This window comes from Ranitomeya variabilis, chromosome 4, assembly GCF_051348905.1.
Source record: "Ranitomeya variabilis isolate aRanVar5 chromosome 4, aRanVar5.hap1, whole genome shotgun sequence".
Classification (NCBI taxonomy): domain Eukaryota; kingdom Metazoa; phylum Chordata; class Amphibia; order Anura; family Dendrobatidae; genus Ranitomeya; species Ranitomeya variabilis.
Genome location: NC_135235.1, coordinates 60,855,698 through 60,873,288, shown reverse-complemented (window position 1 = coordinate 60,873,288; position 17,591 = coordinate 60,855,698). Strand labels below are relative to the sequence as shown.

The 17,591-nt window shown below is 41.7% G+C and overlaps 1 protein-coding gene across 1 annotated transcript in view; it reads right to left on the bottom strand.

Moving 5' to 3' along the window:
* Positions 1 to 763: 763 nt before the first annotated feature.
* LOC143769760 (scavenger receptor cysteine-rich domain-containing protein DMBT1-like) overlaps positions 764 to 17,591 on the bottom strand; it is a 70,261-nt gene continuing 53,433 nt past the window's right edge. Inside the window, exons 8-11 of the mRNA XM_077258608.1 lie at positions 16,968 to 17,182; positions 10,705 to 10,880; positions 9,147 to 9,535; positions 764 to 1,198 (exon numbers count right to left, since the gene is read on the bottom strand). Coding sequence (XP_077114723.1) covers positions 943 to 1,198; positions 9,147 to 9,535; positions 10,705 to 10,880; positions 16,968 to 17,182 — 1,036 coding nt within the window. The 3' untranslated portion in view covers positions 764 to 942. The remainder of the gene's footprint in view (positions 1,199 to 9,146; positions 9,536 to 10,704; positions 10,881 to 16,967; positions 17,183 to 17,591) is intronic.

Sequence of the window (17,591 nt, the reverse complement as noted above, 5' to 3'; positions counted from 1 at the left end):
GTTTGGTAAATGAATGCTGATTTGTTGTCTTTATTTGTAAATAGTAAATCCAGCATATGTTGCTTATATAGAGGAATTGGGGGCTGACTACTGCACAAGGGCCTACTGGGGAAGTCATCTGTTTCTCCATTGGCCAGTCAAGTTTGAATTAATCTGTTTGGCCACAGCTGATCATGCTCTCCCATTAAGCTCCAGCTGCAAAAATAGTGATTAAAATTAATAATTGCCCTTAAGTTTGAAAAAAAAAATATTTATTTTTGTGGCAAACTTTTCCCACCGTAGCATTAACCTTAAGTATAATGTCATGACGTGATTTGTTAAATAAAGAATCCTCACATATTTAGATAGAGCTTTTAGTGTTTGGTTATTCTGAGCTATTTCGACTCTATGTGTCCTTGTAAAGGGTCTGTAGAAGAAGCTTTACAGTGTGTGTATATAACCTAAGTGTGTATCTACTGTACATGGGATCGATCCACAACTATGGTATTTAGATTTTCCACATGCACTAAAATTAGATTTCCTATGTTTTTACACCTAAAAGCATTACAGAACCAGATAGATTAGTCTCCAGGGTGTGGATGTTATAACAAGTACCAGTACTTCCCTTTTATTATATTGTGCTTTTAGAGGAGGCATGCAAGAAATTGGTCAGGAGACTTCTGGTAATTGCCTGTGGCATATCTTTTTATGGAACAAAATCAGGGAATTATATGATTTACAGATTTTTCATTGCTAAAATAAGAATATGTACACATAAATCATTGTGACAGTGTAATTTTATTATATGTTGAGTATACATTTTAATCACAGAGAGTTATTGTTTTATAATTATTGAAATCAGTATTTTTTTTTACTATATTAATGTATAAATCACATATTAGATAATCTGTGTATAAATTTAACACCCATGTACTGATTTTCTTTGACTTTGAGCTTTAAATTTTAGCCTTGTTGCAGCTCTATTGGTCCAACCACCACGTGAACCTCCTCATGGTGATCTGCGTTAGCTGCTCTCTTACGTCTTCTTAGACATCCTTGATGGCAGCGAGAGTTGGCACTGCTCTCCTTGCACACTACAAGCTTGCACTGAATGTATACAGTGGAATGTCTCTTTGAAAAGCTGAAGGCGTTGAATCCAAAGCGGACTACGCTGTTTGACGGGGACTGATAGATTCTATAATCTTGAAGTCTGGCACACCTAAAATAACAATACATATTGGCAATATTTATTATTATGATATGAAATAAACATTTTTACAGGTTGAAAACATTCTGCTGAGACTCATTTGAAACATGTTTATATTATAAAGTTCGTCTCTTATGTACAGCTCTGGCATAAATTAAGAGACCACTGCAAAATGTTCAGCTTGTCTGATTTTTTCTCTCTATAGGTATATTTTTGAGTAAAATGTAAATTGTTCATTTATTCTATAAACTTCTGACAATATGTCTCTGAATTTCCAAGCAATAATTTTTACATTTTTTTTCTGACAAAGAAAAATGGTCAAGATAATTTAAATAACCCAGTGCTTTCAGACCTCAATTAATGCAAAGAAAACAAGCTCATAATCATTTAGAAACAACAATACTAATGTTTTAACTCAGGAAGAGTTCAGAAATCAATATTTTGTGGAATAACCATGATTTTTAATCACAGCTTTCATGTGTATGCCTTCCACCAAACTTTCACACTGCTTCTGGCGCAAAAATGTAAGCAGTTCTTCTTTGTTTGATGGATTGTGGCTATCCATCATCCTCTTTATTACATTCCAGAGGTTTTCAATGGGGTTCAGGTCTGGAGATTGGGCTGCCCATGATAGGGGCATCAATGTGGTGGTCTCTTAATTTTTGCCAGAGCTGTATATGTCATAGCGATTTGGTAAGTTAACAAAGTCATGCTTGTATGTATATTAAAATTAACAATGTTCATTGGATTAAATTGTGATATTTGTCCATCAATTTCTTCAAGTTTTTTTCAGCAAAAATGTTAACTTTCTTGGCACAGTTACAAAAGAAGGAGGGAAAAAGAGAAGAAGAAGAATGTAAAGGAGAGGAAAACACTGTTTTGAAAAACAAAATACTGTTATTTTCGATATTGCTGTTGTTGTTACCATTGAAATAGTAAAAAAAAATCAAAACCCAAAACCGAAATGCCAGCTACGCAATAATTTCAACTACTTCCAGCAATATGATCATTTCTTGGCCTGGGCTACAAACAGACAATAGGTGCCATTATGCAACTTAATTGCAATAAATCAACATGTAATTGTGTGCAAAATCTTTTGTGCCACTCTTTGTAAAAGTGAAACCCAATGCCACACGTGCACAAAACAGCCTGTAGATAAGCCATTTAATGTGCCCTCTCTATCTCAAGGGTAACACAAAAAACAGCAATGTATGTTAGAGCACAACATAGAAAATAATGACTAGTGCTTATGATTTTTGTAGGTTCGCAGTCTACACTTTTGATGTTGAGGAAGGATAAGGTGCCCATACTTTATGACATATACAGTCCTCATGATCTATGTTTTAGTAGTTTGGGTGTGACCAATAGGCTGCTAGTCAGTATGGTACGCCACACAATCATGTGATTTGCATCTTATAAAGTGATAAAAGGAATAACTGGGAAGATCTGTTTATACCCCCTAAGCCTTATAAATACAATTTACATGACATTCAAGGAATCTAAATGGCATCCAGACAAGCCAAGGTAAACCCAGCAGGAGTTATTTAGATGAGGTCAGGAATCATGTAGACACTCTCAAGTACAAAAAAAAAATGGAGAAGTCCAGCACCAGAAAAACAAATGTTAAAGAATTCTGTTTTTTCAAAATCTATAAGAAATGACACAAGGACAACAGTAAAAGAGATAAAAGGGGGGGGGGAGGGTCATAAGTATGTCCTTACTCATACACAAAATGAAGGCTCCCCACTTATTTGTATACATTAGGCTTCAACAAACACCCATCAAGGTGACACTCCTTCAATGAATTATACAAAATTACACACATCAAAATCAAAGAAAAAATAAAAAGTTAGATAATATCTACACACAATACAAAAAGAGAAAAATATTTCTATAAAAATACATTAGTTCGGAACGGTGGTTTAAACCCATAAGCACAAGTATAATAATTTGGAGTATCCAATATGCTTCTCTGCTGAGCAAAGCCATGTGCCATTCACCTCCCCTTCTTGGCCTGTTAGCCTATTCTATGCTAATAACTCTCAGCAAAGAAATATTACTTTGATGCACGTCCAAAAAATGTCTGGACAATCCCATAGATAAATGACTGGATTGCATAGAATCAGGTGAAGCCGTGGTAAAATGTTCGGCAATCCTTTTTTTTAACATAAGGGATGTACAGCCTATATAATATTTATTGGAGAAAATAATAAACACATAATAATACTCACCTTACGCCTAATCCACCGATGCCCATGTCCACTGAAAAAAGAGAAAAATAATTAACAACCATATCCCTTAGGCAGGCTTCACACTTGCGTTAGGCAGGGCTGAAGAGGGCATCCTGCTTCCTCCATGAAGCCCCGCTGCGCCTCTACCTTAAGAAGCTTCACCTACGTCTGCATGCATCCTGCGTACCCTATCTTTAACATTGGGTTTACAGGCCATGCGGATGCCTTCACATGTGTCGTCTTGACGCTGTACTGATCTGTGTCAAACGCAACATGTTAGGATTTTGTTGCGGTCGGCGCAGCTTCAAAACGATGCATGCGGAGGCATCTGCATACATCCGCATGGCCTGCATACCCGATGTTAAAGATAGGGTACGCAGAACGCATGCAGACGTAGGCGGAGCTGAAGGAAGAGGTGTGGCAGTGGGCAGGGCTTCACAGAGGAAGCAGGCTGTCCTCCGCAGCCATGCCGATCGCTAGTGTGAAGCTAGCCTTACCTGTGCAATGTGAAGATAATCCATACTACCCCACGATGATCTGGATGATTTGGATAGCGGTCACATCAGTGATGCGACCGCTATCCCCACCAGCCAGCTCAGACTGATGGTAGGGTAATTGCTCCTGCCATGCATAAGGGCTGAGCTTCTGCTAGAAAGGTCACCAGAGTTTAAAGGGAATCTGTCACCCAAAATTTGCCAATAAGCTAAGGCCACCAGCATCAGGGGCTTATCTGCAAGCTGACAGAGGCTCAGTAAAAGAACCGATGCAGGTCACTATAGGACATAAAAGAGGTGAACTTTTTTATGGATTTTGATAAACATTAGACATTTTGTTTGGTGCTTGATTTTTCTATTTTTTTATTGTTTGACCACAAGGGATGATGGCCCTGCTTTTTCCAGACATCATTCTCTGGACTTCCTACTGCCACAGCATATGTTGGTGAGCTGATATTTTCTTTTATTCTCAAGTAAGCCAAGTAGCCAAATGGTCATGAGAGTAGTGAAGATCTTATAGTGTTTGAGGGCGGTGGTTCTAAGTCGGTAGTGCAAAACACACAGCGGGGTGCATGGGCAGTGCCTATATATGGAGCAGCAAACATGAAGCTGTAACCCTGACGAAGGAGTGCGTTACACTTTGAAACGCATTAGTTGTTTTTGGCCTCAGTGAGACTCCGTAGGCCAGTGATGACACATGCTGCTTAGCAGTGTCGGCCATCTTTTTTCCATGTAACCAGGGATGCCACCAGCTGGGACGTCTCTGGCTCTACACGGAATAGCAGCACCTCCCTGCCCTTTGCGTATAGCACCGGACAGTGCATGCTCACTACCTAGGCTGCTCTGAATATTAACCATTCCTGCTCCGCAAGGACAGACAGGGTGCCCTTTGCCAATTCCATGGTCGTCAAATGGGGCCTGCCTGTTGTCAATTCGGGCCATCTAACCAACTGAAAGTTATATGGAATCACACTTTGGGATCTATAAGGTACGTGAACCCAGGAATGTGCAATATTTAAATTCTAAACATTAAAGTACATCAGGGCCGTCCTATGAGGGATCACTCTGTGAGTGATACAAAACAGTACAGATTGATTGTTTGCCCTATTATAGATTTAGTAAAGTGAGGATTGACTGATAGGTAATCTGTACAGCATATGTACTGGTAATGTGAATCAATCAGTAGTTTGTGGTTCCTTGTGGTAATGGTCAATTGAGTTAGTAGGTAACTCTGTCCAGGCACTTGTAGCGCGGTGTTTCTAACTATTGATCAATTTTTATTTATTTGACGGAACAGGCACAGTGTCTGTCTGAAATACTAGCAGCACTTGTCATTTTACAGGTGTAGCGCCAGTGTGTTTTATCATCTTTTTGTAGGATTTGTCAGTTCACTTACTGTTCTGAAACCTAGAAAGGAAATGCCTGGTGAGTGGTGACCCATTTATAGTCCGCATTACATAGTACCAAAGGCAGTAGAAGATGATCAAGCCAAGCTGACAAAGGCTCAGTAAGAGAACTGATGCCGGTCACTATAGGTCATAAAGGAGGTGGACTTTTTTATGGATTTTGAATAAACATTAGACATTTTTTAATTATTTTTTTTGATGCTGGATTTTTCTATTTTTTTATTGTTTGACCACCAGGGATGCTGGCCCAGCTTTTTACAGACATCATTCTCTGGACTTCCTACTGCCATGGCATATGTTGGTGAGCTGATTTTTTCTTTTATTCCCAAGTAAGCCAAGTAGCCAAATGGTCAACAGAGTAGTGACGATAGTAGCGCACTATTGTACTATACTGGAACTTAAGAAAATGTCTTGTTCAGGCACAGGGTAAGGGGGAAGGTTCCTTACCCTTACCGCCTTCCTGACAGAGGACATAATAGTACATCCTATGATGGGTCCCCATGTAGGACAGATACAGTTGTGGCCAAAAGTATTGACATCCCTGCAATTCTGTCAGATAATACTCAGTTTCTTCCTGAAAATGATTGCAAACACAAATTCTTTGTTATTATTATCTTCATTTGTCTTAAATAAAAAAACACAAAAAGAATTGTCCTAAAGCCAAATTGGATATAATTCCACACCAAACATAAAAAAGTTGGTGGACAAAAGTATTGGCACTGTTCGAAAAATCATGTGATGCTTCTCTAATTTGTGTAATTAACAGCACCTGTAACTTACCTGTGACACCTAACTGGTGTTGGCAATAACTAAATCACACTTGCAGCCAGTTGACATGGATTAAAGTTGACTCAACCTCTGTCCTCTGTCCTTGTGTACCACATTGAGCATGGAGAAAAGAAAGAAGACCAAAGAACTGTCTGAGGACTTGAGAAACCAAATTGTGAGGAAGCATGAGCAATCTCAAGGCTACAAGTCCATCTCAAAAGACCTGAATGTTCCTGTGTCTACCGTGCACAGTGTCATCAAGAAGTTTAAAGCCCATGGCACTGTGGCTAACCTCCCAAGATGTGGACAGAAAAGAAAAATTGACAAGAGATTTCAATGCAAGATTGTGCGGATGTTGGATAAAGAACCTCGACTAACATCCAAACAAGTTCAAGCTGCCCTGCAGTCCGAGGGTACAACAGTGTCAACCCGTACTATCCGTCGGCATCTGAATGAAAAGGGACTATATGGTAGGAGACCAAGGAAGACCCCACCCCACAAACTGGAGTTTGCCAAAACTTACCTGAAAAAGCCTAAAATGTTTTGGAAGAATGTTCTCTGGTCAGATGAGACAAATGTAGAGCTTTTTGGGCAAAGGCATCAACATAGAGTTTACAGGAGAAAAAAAGAGGCATTCAAAGAAAAGAACACGGTCCCTACAGTCAAACATGGTGGAGGTTCCCTGATGTTTTGGGGTTGCTTTGCTGCCTCTGGCACAGGACTGCTTGACCGTGTGCATGGCATTATGAAGTCTGAAGACTACCAACAAATTTTGCAGCATAATGTAGGGCCCAGTGTGAGAAAGCTGGGTCTCCCTCAGAGGTCATGAGTCTTCCAGCAGGACAATGACCCAAAACACACTTCAAAAAGCACTAGAAAATGGTTTGAGAGAAAGCACTGGAGACTTCTAAGGTGGCCAGCAATGAGTCCAGACCTGAATCCCATAGAACACCTGTGGAGAGATCTAAAAATGGCAGTTTGGAGAAGGCACCCTTCAAATATCACGGACCTGAAACAGTTTGCCAAAGAAGAATGGTCTAAAATTCCAGCAGAGCATTGTAAGAAACTCATTGATGGTTACCGGAAGGTTGTGCAACCAAGTATTAGGCTGAGGGTGCCAATACTTTTGTCTGGCCCATTTTTGGAGTTTTGTGTGAAATTATCAATGTTCTGCTTTTTGCTTCATTCTCTTTTGTGTTTTTTCATTTAAGACAAATTAAATGAAGATAATAATACCAAAGAATTTGTGATTGCAATCATTTTCAGGAAGAAACTGAGTATTATCTGACAGAATTGCAGGGGTGTCAATACTTTTGGCCACAACTGTATTGCTGAAACCTCAGCTATTTAACCTTTTAAATGCAGATGTCAATCATGGTTTAGGGATACCAATTGCTAATAATGGCCCCTGGAGACCTTCTGAAGGCCCCCATGACAGTCATCCCTGTCCTCCTATGAAGCTCAGCTTCCTACAGTAGTATTACAGTTTATAGAAACATTGATCAAAGTGTTAAAGTCTCCTAAAGGTAAAAAAATAAAAGTAAAAAAACACAGTATACATTTTTTTTCAAATTTTAATTGTTTTACACTATTTAAATAAAAAAATAAAATTACTTAAAAAATTAAATATTTGTAATTTTTTTCCCTTTTTTCTGTAAACTAAAGTGAATGGCCTCACTCAAAATTACAACTCATATAACAAAAAAGACAAACCTGCTTATGGTAATGTCTACTGACATACTGTTAGGGCTAGCGGAACGCACCAAATAATTACAGAGATGGTATAAGGTGCGTTCGCAGCCCGGGGTCCACCGTGCAGAGATGGAACCTGCTGCTGAGTAATGACGGACTATATGGCGGTACAATGAGGACACACACACAGGTTAGCTTCACCCTGTATGAAAGAAGTGAACCCAGCTGCGTCACAGGGCCGCAGTACCGCACAAAGAGCGCAAGCAAGGAGTCACAGAACTCTGCCCCAAAACTTGGGATTAGAGTTCGTCTAGACCACTTGCGCTCAACATCGCTACTAGGTGTCAGAGTATAACTAAAATAGCAATTTTATGCACAAGAGTGCGAGCAGTGCCGCTCTGGCGGACACCACTAACCACCCAGACTTGGGTCAGGGAAGCACTCTAATAGCGCACGGCGCCGCACTGGCGGTCACAGCAATTTGACGCTGTTTTGTGTGTCACGTGCTGATAGCTCTGTTGGGCACTAGATAGCAAACATCCACCTTACGCGAGCAGTCATACACAAGGGAGGGGATGATTAATGAGCGACTTTCACACATCAACACACACACGTTTTCAAGTATACACTAGCGCATGGCCGATTGGCCATGCGAACCTTTTATAGCAGCAGTGCTACAAGACCTTCCAGATGGACCAATAGGAGCCGCAACAGGACCTGGGCATGTGACCCCCGACCTCCAATGGGAGGTCATCCCGTGGGCATGCTCAGTATGTGAAAAGCAGGACTTAGTCCCAGAAAGACCTGCTCACTGCTGAACATTGCTGGCTACAAGGACAGAGCCTGGAGGGGCAGTAGTAACAAGTCTTCCAGTATCAGCCTGAGCTAGACGCTGGGACCGACGTCTCTGCTGAGCAGACTCTACTGCGGCTGGAGAAGAATGGGATACTGCAGTGGAGATGGTTCAAGATTCCCCCTGTGCAGAGATGGGAACTTGACACATAACACATACAAAAAATAAATAAGCTATGGCTTTTGGAAGAAGGGAAGGAAAAAGACAGATCATCGGCTCAGTACACAACCTCTTTACGTTATTGGGTTACTGTAAGAATGGCAAAAAGGTTGAAGAGAATATGAGCAAAGCGAGATAAACTATTCTTTCCTAAATTAGGTCTGTGCAACCTCTTTTACATATCGTGGCTCATCGGTATCCTGAACAAATAAGTATCAGTTCTATCACTAATTATTTTATTGTAAGTGACCTACTACAGGGAACAGGGAAATAACTGATATCATTATCATGAAGTTTGAGCATAAAAGAAAAAAAAAGTGAGGCAAAAATTTAAAAATAAAAGGAAAACTATTTTACCCATTGCGAATAATATAATAGACATTTCTTGTGAAGTCAAACTCATCAGGCGATGCCACACAAGTATCTACGAATAGGACCAAGGCAGGGTCAGATGTGTGTAAAGTGGCTTGCAGGTATAAATGTTGATTTAGCGCCACAAAATAAGGATATTGATACACTGAATATATGAAATCTGAGGAGTAGAAGAATGTCAAGTTGGCAGAGTAAAGGCCATATTGGATTAATGTGTTCTTTATGAAGTCGTCTGCAGAGTATGAGCCTTCCACTACAGTATCTTGGTAGAGTCGACATTTAAGAGTTAAATCTAATTTTTTCCTGTAAATGACGATTGTGTTGGCTGAATCGGTGATCAAGTTGTTTGTATAACTTATTGTGTCATTTTCAACCTATAAAAAAGAGCAAAATGTGAAAAAGAAATTATTACACAGCAATATATTAATTCAGTTTTTTTTAAATATAATGATGTATTGTATAAAATGACAAGTTGATAAATAGCTATATTGATAGGGAGCATACAAAATGGAGATAGAAGTAGCAAGAAAAAAAGCAATTCTCTGTAACGCGTGAGAAAAGTTCACAGAAGCTATGAACATACAAATATGAATAAATAAAAGGTCTGGGTTTGTTTCCAAATGAAATGCTCTATATATCTCCACTTTGTACCTATATGTTGGTTCATGGGTCAAGATCTAAGTGGTAGCCACAAGTAGTTACCAAATTAAAAAGTCAGCGTCATCCACAGGAATACTGTTTAGTGACCAATTAAATCCAGACAAATTGAAAAAAGGCAGCACTCTTATAACTGTCCTTTTTTCAACATGTATAGATAGATAGAGAATAAGATTTTATAGACTCAATACAGGAAACTGGTTAGGACCGCTAATCCCCCATGTTATGATCCTCCATAACCTCAACACCCTCTTACACCATATTTGTGGCACCTGAGGAAGACTGTTGTAGTCAAGCTTAGTTTCTTTAATATTGAAAGCTAATAAAACTATATTTTGCAGCCTCTGGGGTCCCTATGTCAAGTACATGCAAGCAGGCTCGGACTGGCCCATAGGGTAACAGGGGAATCTCCTGGTGGGCCCCTGTGCAGGTCTGGGCCCCCAACCCCACTGTATGTGCAGTATTTGGCATAATTTAAATGATTCTGTTCAGACAAAGCAACATATCATCATTCATTAATAAAACTACCCAGTTTATTATTATATAGAGATATAGGTAAATTTGTGAACGAGGGTAGTGTAACATTTATATGCAGGTGGGCCTCCAAAGTCAGTGTTACAGGTGGGCCCTTGACATCCCAGTCCGACACTGCATGCAAGGGAACGTAATACTAAATTAAGGTCTACCAATATTAATTTTAAAATTATGTAAAATACTATGTAACATTTTGGGAATCTGTTTTTACATCACTGCCTGCCTGGCAGACATTGCAGACGGGTGATAGCACACAGATGACATCGAGGCTGTTATTTCCATAGACCTCTGAGAGCAGTACCAGCTTTAAAGCCCTAATGATGGCCATGAAAAGATGCTGTAACTTTCCTACCTGTTTTACTGTCAGGCATCCTTTATAAGGTATACGAAACTCCAACCAATCTTCTACAACTTGAGGACGGCACTGAGGATCATTCACAAAAACATGATCTGAAGAATATTCCAGTGATTGAAGATAACTAAGTGAGATTCGCGCTTTCATGTAGTCTGCATGGCATGAGAGTACGACTGCAAAGAAAATGTAAGCAAACAAGTATTTTATTTAGAGCTTGTAGTCCTGACATACATTATTTAATTAGTCTAAACTGTTGTGATTACAGAATGGAATGTAAAGAAATGATCTTGCCTTTTAGTTAAACCATACATCTAACCAGAGCCGCCAAGTTTGCTCTGTTCCCACTCAATGACCTAATATTACATCATGGAGAGAAGGTAGATGTACGGAGCATGCTCAGGAGCTGAGCCCTCTGCAAACAGAGCAGGTGCGATGTCTGTTATGTTATACCGACACCTACAGCCTCTAAGTAAGGCAATCTGAGCAAGCTACAATGGCTGATGTTTAACCATGTAAATGTGGCTGTCAACTTCTGACTGTGGCATGTAAGTAAGTCACACAATCCCTGTGGTACATTTGTTCAGGCGTCCATCTCCTTCCTCTACTAAACATGATTTTAGAAGATCAATGCTGTGCCACCGTAGCTGGGAGCCTTCAGTAGGCCCCTGTTGTCTCCATCTTAGTACCTCTGTGAAGGCCAGCCACAGACTGAACTTCATATTGTGCAAGATCATATGTTCAAATCCCCTTAGGGGACTAAAAAATTTAGAATAAAAAGTTAACTCCGATCTCTTGAATTACCTAACTCTTTTTCTCCATTAAAGAAATAAATAAACAGGAATATTTTGGACTTGCTACAACCATAAAAGTCTGATATATCAAAATAGAAAATTATGCAACCCAAAAGTTGAGCAGCATAAATAAAAAAAATCAAAACGCCTGTATTGCTATTTTTGGTCGCCACATTCCACACCTCTCACAAGAAAATGCTTTAAAAAGCCAACAAAATGTGACATTTACCCCAATATGGCATTATTGAAATTATGGCATTATTGAGATTGACACAGAAAAAAGTAAGCACTCCTCCAGTTCTATAGATGGAAAGATGGAACAATAAAAAGATGAGTCTCTGAAATACAATCCTGAATCACCTGACATTTTCACTCTAAGGCAGTATTAGAATATACAATATCTTCACAAGTTTAAAGGGAACCTGTCAGGTCTCCCGTGCCCCCAGAAACAGCAGCAGTTGTGTGTGCATTTAATGTATAAATTTCCTGCCTGACAGTCCCTCTATTACATTACATATATAAATAGATTTTTAGAGAAAGAATTTCTAAAGTCCATTGATGATATGTAAATGAGGGCTTTGACTAGTCAAGGGGGTGTTAGTGTCCCTCAGACTAGTCTGCCCACTTATCATGTTATTACACCCCGCAGACTTCCTGCCATGCGCAGTGCCCCAACCTGAAGCCACTTACAACCGGCTTCAGAGGATCAATTACAAGAGGGTAAGAAGCCATGTGCATGTGCGAGGTATGTATAGCCCTTGTGATGATGTCGGCACTTGCAAGTTATGTTATTTCACCGACAAGGGCGTGATAACTAGTGTTGAGCATTCCGATACCGCAAGTATCGGGTATCGGACGATATTTGCTGTATCGGAATTCCGATACCGAGATCCAATATTTTTGTGGTATCGGGTATCGGTATCGAAACAACATTAATGTGTAAAAGAAAGAATTAAAATAAAAAATATTGCTATACTCACCTCTCTGACGCAGCCTGGAGCTTACCGAGGGAACCGGCAGCATTGTTTGCTTAAAATTCGCGCTTTTCCTCCCTTACGTGAAGTCCCGGCTTGTGATTGGTCGCGTGCCGCCCATGTGGCCGCGATGCGACCAATCACAGCAAGCCGTGACGTAATTTTAGGTCCTTCAGGATTTTAAAATTACGTTCTGGCTTGTGATTGGTCGCGTCGCGGTCACATGGGCGACGCGACCAATCACAAGCCGTGACGTCACGGGAGGCTGGACACGCGCGCATTTTAAAATGCTGGACACGCGCGCATTTTAAAATGCGCGCTTGTCCTGCCTCCCGTGACGTCACGGCTTGTGATTGGTCGCGTCGCCCATGTGACCGCGACGCGACCAATCACAAAGCCGGAACGTAATTTTAAAATCCTGAAGGACCTAAAATTACGTCACGGCTTGCTGTGATTGGTCGCGTCGCGGCCACATGGGCGGCACGCGACCAATCACAAGCCGGGACTTCACGTAAGGGAGGAAAAGCGCAAATTTTAAGCAAACAACGCTGCCAGTTCCCTCGGTAAGCTCCAGGCTACGTCGGAGAGGTGAGTATAGCAATATTTTTTATTTTAATTCTTTCTTTTACACATTAATATGGTTCCCAGGGCCTGAAGGAGAGTTTCCTCTCCTTCAGACCCTGGGAACCATCAGGAATACCGTCCGATACATGAGTCCCATTGACTTGTATTGGTATCGGGTATCGGTATCGGATTAGATCTGATACTTTGCCGGTATTGGCTGATACTTTCCGATACCGATACGTATCGGATGGTATCGCTCAACACTAGTGATAAAATGCTAAATGGGCCAACTAGTTTGGGGGCACTAACACCCCTTCAACTAGTCAAAGCCCTCATTTACACACCATAAACAGACTTTAGAAATAGTTTTAATAATAATAAAGGGACTGTTAGGCAGAGCATCTATGTATGTATGTGTTAGGTGTCGAGTTCCCGCCACTGCACAGGGGAATCTCGCACCTTGTCCAGACCATGGAGTCTGCTCAGCAGAGATGTCGGTCCCAGCATTTGGCTCAAGCTGATACTGCGCGTCTGGTTACAGCTGCTGTCCCAGGTTCAGCCTTTGTAACCAGCATTGATCAGCCCCGAGCAGACGTTCCAGGGACTAAGGCTACGTTCACATTTGCGGCCAGCGCCGCAGCGTCGGGCGCCGCAGCGGCGCCGCATGCGTCATGCGCCCCTATATTTAACATGGGGGCGCATGGACATGCGGCGCACTTGCGTTTTGCGCCGCATGCGTCGCTGCGGCGCCCGCGTCGGGGCGCAGAGGACGCAGCAAGTTGCATTTTTGCTGCGTCCAAATTCAATGAAAAAAACGACGCATGCGGCGCAAAACGCAGCGTTGTGCATGCGTTTTGCTGCGTTTTTGTTTGCGTTGTGCGCTGCGGCGCCGACGCTGCGGCGCACAACGCAAATGTGAACGTAGCCTAAGTCCTGCTTTTCATCGACTGAAAGCAAAAAAGTGAATCCCAGAGCGAAATTTCATTGGATGTAATCACTTTAATAATAAATAATTCTAAAAGACATGATCATTAAAATACATACAGAATACAGTAATAACAGGGATAGTGACACCTAAGTGCCACGCCCGGCAGGGTTAAAGTGCAAGTACAAAAACAGAATAACAAAAAATGTCCATCCAATGATGTAAATCAAATATATAAGGGGAGGTAGCAGGGTGATGCCAGATAGCAATACGGTTTTGAAGCTAAATGATGGCTCACACAAATATGCAAGTGCAAAAAAGGAATATAGATGGTGGAAATCCAATCAATACAATATAGTATAGGGAGCCACAGCCAATTTAGCCAAATCTTATACAAAATCCATTGCCCCAAAGTAGAGCCTCTAACACTAGACCATTTATGCATCAAATAAGTAGAAAAGAAAGGACAATAGTTGGATAATAACAGTGGATAGCTGGATAATAGTGGGGGTGAATTTCAGGGATCCCACTAGCGTCCATCTGCTGCACCCTGTGACTGCTAACAGGGCACAGCGTTTCCTTTGTTTCTCTGCGACTCTCTGAAGCAACAGAGTTAGCGTCAGTTCATATCGGGTGACGGAACCCGTGTTTATTCTGGCGTAGTACCGCCATATAGTGCCGCCATTACCTAGCAGCAGGTTCCATCTCTGCACTGTGGACCCCGGGCTGCGAACGCACCTTATTAACATCTTTATATTTATTCGGTGCGTTCCTCCAGCCCTAACAGTATGTGCAACTGCTGGTGGTTCTTGGGGCCTGGGGGACTTGAAAGGTTCCCTTTAATTAACCTTAGTAACTTTAACCCCTTAGTTACTGCACGCTAGAGGTTAAATTGCAGATTCACTTACATTGGTTGTTGGATGTCAGAGAAAGAAGAAATGTCTTTTTAAATGGTTTGGCTTTCATTTATGCTTTGTGGAAATGCACAATGAATGATGTGTGTACAGGTAAAAAAAAACATAGAATTGCCACTGAAAAACTATAGATTGCTAATAAATGACCATCAGCCCTGAAGCAAAACTTAGCACAAACCTAAAGGAAATGCTCATTATTTTATGATTTACTTGTACTACCTCATTAACTTACCACTTTTTATGTTAACTCTACCCCTAAGTACATAATTGTATGCAAAAATGTTTTATTCGGCATAACACATCATTAACTTTTGTAATATAAAATAATTATAGGCTGATGACTAGTGTTGAGCGATACCGTCCGATACTTGAAAGTATCGGTATCGGAAAGTATCGGCCGATACCGGCAAAGTATCGGATCCAATCCGATACCGATACCCGATACCAATACAAGTCAATGGGACTCATGTATCGGACAGTATCCCTGATGGTTCCCAGGGTCTGAAGGAGAGGAAACTCTCCTTCAGGCCCTGGGAACCATATTAATGTGTAAAAGAAAGAATTAAAATAAAAAATATTGCTATACTCACCTCTCCGAGGGAACCGGCAGCGTTGTTTGCTTAAAATTCATGCTTTTCTTTCCTTACGTGAAGTCCCGGCTTGTGATTGGTCGCGTGCCGCCCATGTGGCTGCGACGCAACCAATCACAGCAAGCCGTGACGTAATTTCAGGTCATTCAGCATTTTAAAATTACGCTCCGGCTTTGTGATTGGTTGCGTCGCAGTCACATGGGCGACGCAACCAATCACAGCAAGCCGTGACGTAATTTCAGGTCCTTAAGGATTTTAAAATTACGTCCTGGCTTTGTGATTGGTTGCGTCGCAGTCACATGGGCGACGCAACCAATCACAAGCCGTGACGTCACGGGAGGCTGGACACGCGCGCATTTTAAAATGAGCGCGTGTCCAGCCTCCCGTGACGTCCCGGCTTGTAATTGGTTGCCTCGCGGTCAACCAATCATAAGCCGGGAGGCTGGACACACACGCATTTTAAAATGAGCGCGTGTCCAGCCTCCCGTGACGTCCCGGCTTGTGATTGGTTGCCTCGCGGTCAACCAATCACAAGCCGGGAGGCTGGACACGCGCGCATTTTAAATTGCTGGTTTCGAATTTCCCTCTCAATCTCTGTTCTTTCTCCATCGGATTATTACCGTCCCCTTTGCTGTAGCGGCGGTCGCTGTGTATACCGGTGGGGGCAGCTCTACCCCGCTGATAATACCGGGTCCTGTCCTTCCAGCTGTCTGCCCCCAAACACGGCCTCCCGTGACGTCCCGGCTTGTGATTGGTTGCGTCGCGGTCAACCAATCACAAGCCGGGAGGCTGGACACGCGCGATTTTTAAAATGCGCGCGTGTCCAGCCTCCCGGCTTGTGATTGGTTGACCGCGACGCAACCAATCACAAGCCGGGACGTCACGGGAGGCTGGACAAGCGCGCATTTTAAAATGCGCGCGTGTCCAGCCTCCCGTGACGTCACGGCTTGTGATTGGTTGCGTCGCCCATGTGACTGCGACGCAACCAATCACAAAGCCGGGACGTAATTTTAAAATCCTTAAGGGCCTGAAATTACGTCACGGCTTGCTGTGATTGGTTGCGTCGCCCATGTGACTGCGACGCAACCAATCACAAAGCCGGGACGTAATTTTAAAATCCTTAAGGACCTGAAATTACGTCACGGCTTGCTGTGATTGGTTGCGTCGCCCATGTGACTGCGACGCAACCAATCACAAGCCGGGACTTCACGTAAAGGTAAGAAAAGCGCGAATTTTAAACAAAGAACGCTGCCGCTTCCCTCGGTAAGGTGCAGGCTGCGTCGGAGAGGTGAGTATAGCAATATTTTTTATTTTAATTCTCTCTTTTACACATTTTTACATTAATGTTGTTTCGATACCGATACCCGATACCACAAAAGTATCGGATCTCGGTATCGGAATTCCGATACCCGCAAGTATCGGCCGATACCCGATACTTGCGGTATCGGAAGGCTCAACACTACTGATGACCAAAAATAGAAAAAAAAAAAGAATAAATATACCATTTTGATTATTGGTAAAAGTAGAGTAGTACGTTGCAGTGAAATCCAATCCTGCTTCTCTGTTAGCCCGCGAGAACACAATGCTGATGCTGTTGGAGGAGGAGATGAAATCCCTAGAACTTGTACTGCATAGATCTCCAAGTAAAGTTGATCCAAGGGGAGATCCATCATAAATTGACACAGACGATGAAAGGCAGGACTGAGAATTCTTCAATCTGGTCATGAGAATTTCAGCAAAACAATATCAGAGAACAAAATTCAGGATTGTATTATTCATGTAGCACATATATTATCTAACTCAACCGCAAACCACAACATTTCTCAATGAAAATCAAGGTCAGAGCCCAAAACTTAAAAGTGTAAAATATGGTGAATAAGAAAAAGAGGTTGTTTCTAAATAGAGTAATATTTTTAAATTAATCCTTGTTTGAGGGTATGGTAGCTCCCATTCATGTCAACCGAAGGTGTCTACAAAATGGTAGTCAGTCACCTTTCCATTGAGCTTTGCGTCAGGAACCAGTAATGGATCAGTGGTGGTCCTAGCTGCCATACTTACATCCATCTAAATTTCATCACATATGATAGACTGTAAATGTCATCAAATAAATATCTTTTTTTCTAGAC